This window comes from Macrosteles quadrilineatus, unplaced genomic scaffold, assembly GCF_028750875.1.
Source record: "Macrosteles quadrilineatus isolate MER2022 unplaced genomic scaffold, UCM_ALF_1.0 Scaffold_2__2_contigs__length_208266976, whole genome shotgun sequence".
Taxonomy (NCBI): domain Eukaryota; kingdom Metazoa; phylum Arthropoda; class Insecta; order Hemiptera; family Cicadellidae; genus Macrosteles; species Macrosteles quadrilineatus.
The window spans coordinates 159,443,050-159,449,493 of record NW_026542595.1 but is presented as its reverse complement, the minus strand read 5'-3'; the positions used below and the strand labels follow the sequence as shown (position 1 = coordinate 159,449,493).

The 6,444-nt window shown below is 36.1% G+C and overlaps 1 protein-coding gene across 1 annotated transcript; it reads right to left on the bottom strand.

The window, feature by feature from the left end:
* Positions 1–2,288: 2,288 nt before the first annotated feature.
* On the bottom strand, positions 2,289–6,111 carry LOC128986822 (uncharacterized). Its single transcript, XM_054407366.1, has 2 exons — positions 5,999–6,111; positions 2,289–3,593 (listed from the first exon to the last, which is right to left on the bottom strand). Exons 1-2 carry the CDS (start codon positions 6,014–6,016, stop codon positions 2,343–2,345), a joined length of 1,269 nt encoding a protein of 422 aa, XP_054263341.1. The 5' UTR covers positions 6,017–6,111; the 3' UTR covers positions 2,289–2,342.
* Between the last annotated feature and the right edge of the window lie 333 nt (positions 6,112–6,444).

Sequence of the window (6,444 nt, the reverse complement as noted above, 5' to 3'; positions counted from 1 at the left end):
TTGCTGCCGATTCGCACACTGATCATAAGTAGCCTACAGTAGAGAGAGTAATAGCTTTGACTATTAATACAACAACATAGTCAATTGAGAAGTGTTTAGACCTAGTCAACGATACCACCTTCCATAGCATACCTGCTTCTTCCATAATTATTATCACCACAATACAACTAATATACACAATTTCCAGTAGGTATGAATAGGAACGACCTAAAATAAAACGATAATATCCAATAAAATTCACAGTACATATAATTTAACTTTGGTGTCCTAACATCAAACCTAATCGTCACACCTATCCTTTATATCAATTTCAATGCATTAATTGCTAAATAAATAAGTGTAAACAAAGAAAAGTAAAAACAATAACAGTTTGTTTTGAAACAGCTGTTTGGTTCAAATAACATTCATTTGAAAAAAGAACTGGTCACATGTAGCAAGAATATAAAAAGTAAACACGCTAGTAAAGCTAATGACGTAATTGTCAATGTTTACTTTATCAGCTCTATCCTTGATAAATTACCCACCCTCATTAAATAAATGTACATCGTAATTTCCCATATTAGTTAATTTAAACTACAATATATTCATAGTTGGAATAAAAGTGATATTTTATCCACAACTGAAAACGATTTCATAAAAGGATGGTTTGTCTAATTAATTGCAGTATCCTAGGTCTATGTTGACGTTGTGTTCAATCTATGTCATCCATCTGTTTATCTTCGTAGCTAAAAGTACCCCGAAGAAGTCCATGCAAAGTCATCTTTCAGGCTTTTAGCGTTTTGACATTATGACCTGTATATTTTAGAAGCATTATTTTGGGTATTCAACAATTTGTCCATTTTCAGGGAGGGTCACACAAACCATAGGTATAAGCCCACTAGCTATAGATTATCACTATTTGAAGCATCACCTCAATATATTGGACCGAAATTGTATAACTTGATTCCAGATCATTTAAAAAACATCGCAAATCCAAAAGGTTAACATGGGGAACTACAGAGCCACTGGGGCGGAGCCCGAAACGATTTTTTAAATAAGATATGCCTATATATTAATCGGGAATGTGAGCTATCATCATGCCAAATTTCAGCCGAACCCGTCCAGTAGTTGATGCGTGATTGAACTTCAAACAAACAAACACACAAACTTTCACATTTATAATATTAGTAGAGTAAGATATGTGTCCGTTAGCGCGATAACTCGAGCAAAAATGATCCGATTTTGATGAAATTTGGTACCAACGATTAAACCTACGTTTATTCGAACGAGTTCGCGAACCAGCATAATCGGACCATGGGAACGGGGCATATAGATTAGTGGCTTCCCCATCTCTGGTTTTATGGGGTAAAAATGGGTTTTCCCATCTTTGACCCTAAAAACAAAGAAATTTGCAATTTCTTTTCAAACCGTTTTGTAGAGCTTAAAAAAAGAAATAATTTAGTATATTGAAGCGCTGTTGTATACCTAACGGTCACGGAGAAAATTCAAAAATAGTGTAATTAAACATTCCTATGTTATTCTTATGGAGAAAATGAAAACTGTTGTAGTTTACTTGTTTATGGATACATATTGATAAAATTTGGCAAATTTATTTATTTCATCCTATACTATTGAGGTATGGTCAAAAACACTTTTTACCTTCCCCGTAGCAGCAAACCTAAGCACTCATTAAATCTAATGATATTTAAATTGGGAATTAATATGTCTTATTTATGGAAATATTTTAGTAAAAATGTAATCAGACAAGTTGAAATTCGCTTAGTCTGCAGGTTTGCTGCGGTGGGGGTATTTTAATTTTGTCCGTAACCGTTTGGCATACAACAGCGCTTCATTATACTAAATTATTTTTTTTAAGCTGTACATGATGGTTTATAAAGTATCCAAACTTACAACCCATCCTTAAACAATGCTTAATAATGCCTGAAAGTTTCATTACAATCTAACGAACGGTTTCGGAGTAAATAGGAATGGAATCTATGTACTGGTTTCGGATATATACTGTATACATACATACTTTATCTTTTATAGATTTATTACGAAAACTCTTGTTATAAATAAGTGCCTACCTCAAACCACCTTAGAATGAGTATCGTAATATTTTTGCACAAAAAAAACTAAAGAAAGAAAATCTGTAAAATTTGTCATTTTTGGAATCTATTGGTCCTCACTGACAAGTTTTGTAAACTTGGTGAGGCCATGCTTTTAATATCTTAAATAAATATATTTGAATTTGAAAGGAAATGAGCAAAACACATTTGGGTAAAAAATTAAAATCCCTAGTTATGCTGATATATATTCGTCCAATTGAACAATATTTCATACATAAAGAGAAGTACTATGTGCTAACTTTTGTCCTCTTCCTTCGCAACATCCTTCACTCCCTTCTCCTTATCATTTTCTTTCTTTGTCGGGCCAGGAATCAAACTTTCCAGGGAGATATAGGAAGAAATGTAACTTTGGATTTCCGGATTTTTTAATGCCGGGGCAAGGATTTTAAACGCAGGATTGGCGGAGGCAAATCCAAAAATAGTGCTAATCAGCCAACTCTGCGCAGTAGGAGATGATAATTGTTTGATTACATTTTCTGTAGTCAAACTGTCAGTAATTTGTTCCGGTAAACCCATTACTATTGCCTGGCTCTTTTCCTTCGCCTCATCCTTTCCTTCATTTACCTTACCCTTTCCTTCATTTACCTTATCCTTTCCTTCATTTACCTTATCCTTTTCTTCTTCGGGATTAATTATACTAAATATTTGATTTAATGGCTGAACATTTTTTAGGGATTCATTGGAAGAAATGCATTTTCGGACTTGCGGACTGCTTAATGTCACGGCAAGGAGTTTAAATGCAGGAGTGGCGGAGGCTAATCCTATAATAATTTGAAACAGCAATTTCTGCCCAGCCTCAGATTTTAATAATATGATTAAATTTTCTGTAGTAAAATTGTCAACAATTTGTTTCGGTAGACTGTCTACTATAGTCTGGCTCATTCCCTTCAGACCAGAAACTACAATCCCACCAGTTTCCATCACACCAGACGCTAATGCCACACCTCCATTCTTGATACTAGACGCTCCGTCTTGCATTGCAGTGAATGCGCATCCAGCCTGATCCCTCAAGTTACACAAAGCCTCTTGTGTCGGTAGCCTGTCCAAAACTGCTTGGCCCACACCAGAAGCTATTTGCCCACCTTTATCCTTGAGATTGGACGCTCCTTGCATTGCAGTGGTGGCAGCTCCAGCACAATTTTTAAATAAACATCCAGCATTATCCGTCAAGTCACTCCAAGTACCTTTCACTCCACGGGTTTGCACCTCTGTCTTCAATGCGGCCATCTGCTCTCCTAAGAAGGCAGTCCCTCCTACATTGGGAACTGAAGATTTGACTCGTTCCAAGAGGTTCCAACCCGAACCGATTGTGGAAGCCGGCACGGTAGTTTTGTCCGACTGGGCATCGGCAACTACTGTAGTTTTGACACTGTTAAAGCGGCCCCATTTCACACCCCAACCGCTTGTGGGAGCTGCCGCTGGAGCTGGCACGGTGGGGTCGCCCAGAGAGTGGTGGAACACGAATACGAGCAGAGCCACTCGTACCTGAAACACACAAAGTAAACCACAAATTAATGAGTGAGATCTCAATACTTACGTACATGGAGTGATTACCACATTATTTAGTATTATTATCCGTTTTCATTATTTTTTTACAGCGCCGCATTCCGTTTATCATTTACATATTTTGTTTTTGAAATACTGACATTTAAAATTAATGAATTGCAATATATCATAAAGAGAACTTCCTTAAAAACGGATTACGGTATTCAGTTCAGCTTAAAAAATTAATTCAAAATGGTGGGTCACAACACCATCTTATCTTCATATTTAAAACAATTGTTCACATTCCAAAATGGCAGATCCAAGATGGTGGCCCAAAAAATTACATGCGTCATAACCAAGTGAAAATAGGTTGACAATGACTGGTGGTGTATACTTATCTTTATCCAGCATTATTTTGAGATTATGGTCTTAGTTTGCAAATGCACAACGTTAAAATGGGCATAAGATAAAGTTATAAAAAGTCCTAATAACTTTGGAATGAATCAAGATACTATTTAAAAATATTTCAAATTGTGGCATTGTGGAAATAATAGGTCACAACCCCACCTTTGCATTTGAAAAAAAATATTTTGCATCCAATATGGCGAATCCAAGAGATGGCGACCAGAAATGACCACCAAAATGAAGTACTTACTACCCAACAATGTTTGGAAGTGGTCTGGGATTTATATCTAAAAAAATGTAGAAAAGAGTTGGGGGGGGGGGGGCAATTAAAACTCACCCTGTATAATATAAATATATATATATATATATTACATATACATATTATATATATAGTATCTATACTATTATAAAAAAGAGGTGGTTGCTGTATGTGTGTATGTGTGTATGGGAAAAGTAAACTCGAAAAATACTGGTCGGATTGGGCTGAAATTTGGCATGATGATAGCTCACATTCCCGATTAACATATAGGCATATTCTTATTTCAAAAATCCTTTCGGGCTCCGCCCCAGTGGCTCTAGAGTTTCCCATGTTAACCTTATGAGAAATGGAATCATTGAATCTTAACAGCTGTTTCAATTAAACAAGTTGGTTCTGTTCTATGATGTTCAATAGCATTAAAGTTACAAGGATTACCAACAGGGTGCAGCACTATTATTTCTTTTACATTTATGACAACAGCTAATTTGCAACCAAAAGGTGAGTGAGCGTAGCGAACGAACTTTAACCTGGAGGCGAGTTAGCGTAGCGAACGAGCTAACCTGAAGGCAAGTGAGCGCAGAGAACGAGCTCCAACCTAAAGGTGAGTGAGCGTAGCGAACGAGCTCCAACCTAAAGGTGAGTGAGCGTAGCGAACGAGCTCCAACCTAAAGGTGAGTGAGCGTAGCGAACAAACTTCAACCAGGACGTGATTGAGCCATGCGAACGAGATAATCTTGAAAATTAAGAAGTTAAACGGGGCAAAGCCCGCGGGTTACAGCTAGTATTATATACATATGTAAACATTTTAACGAATAGTGTGTTTGGCCTCTAGGGACATAAAAATGAAAAAGTAAATCCGTCCCGGGACTAGGTCTTACCAAGTGCTTTGCAACAGTATGACGTTACAGAAGATAATAGTGTGGTTCTGTCAATATACTGAAAATGAGTCATACACACCACCATTGATTATGGAGGGAAAACTCAATTGTACAACTCATTTTAATAAAAATCTTAATAAAAAAGTGTCTTGCTATCTATTGTGTGGAATAATTCAACCACAGTCCGGCCATGTAGAGAAATATACAAAAACCGAGCAGACTTTCAAATCCATGCTTTGAAGGATGATTAAAACAGAATAGTATTGCAACACCGTTTTGCTACGAATTTCTCATCAAGGCCTATCATTCCAGTTATTTTGTGGTTAGTTGGTGCCAGGCTTACTTTTCGACTGATTTTAACTAACAAGAAAACGTTAAAAGACATGATATTGTAATATGTAACTAGAAAAACGCGGTTTTAACACTGATCCCAACGATGTTAAGTAAACATTTATGTGGAAGTTTTGTTTGGTAAATACTGTTTTACTGGACTTCTTACGTTTACATAACATTACGACTAAAGCTACCTCCAAGTAGATTCACAAGCTGTAATACAAAGCTGAAGTTAGGAAACCAACAAAAAAATGTAAAAACCCCGTTTTAGTCAATGTCGTTAAATCCCTTGAAAATATAACAGTGTGTTTTAAGTAATCAACTCGCATCAAAAGAATCTTCAATTCTTCTCCTTGATATGAACTGCGTTTTACTACAGATTTAAAACTATGCTCAACGTATTATGGTCTTATTTGACATCCTTCCTACAATAAATGGCAAACAATATTAACTGTTGCATATACGGTTACAAAAACATGAACAAATATGATTCTAACACGCTTTATAAGAGGCAGAAAACGCATACTTACAATCATAAATCCTTCCATGTTGCTGGACAAGGCACTTGAATCACCTAACTCAATAAAGTCATAACCTGTTGAACTTGGCGTTTGATGTAAAGTACGTCAGTTGAACTGCTAGTAGAGCTGTTGAGCGATATAATTGCTTATCAAATACTCTCAAATGTCAATGACGTAAATAATAATTACTCAATTGACATGTGCATGCCAGCTTGTGCGAGGTTCGTCTGGATAACTGTATCAGCTAGAGTGACTTACAAATAAAATAGCAATAAAATAGCAATTTTCGCCCTTTAAAAAAAACCTTAAATGAGGGTTTTTGGAATTGAAGAACACGTGTACTACGCATGAAACTTTAATGAAAGGCCTTAAATCGTAAAATAAGGCGAGCAGTTTACACTTTAAACGAAAAGCTATCAATAGAGTTTTATACCTCAACATTGTATTATTTTTTA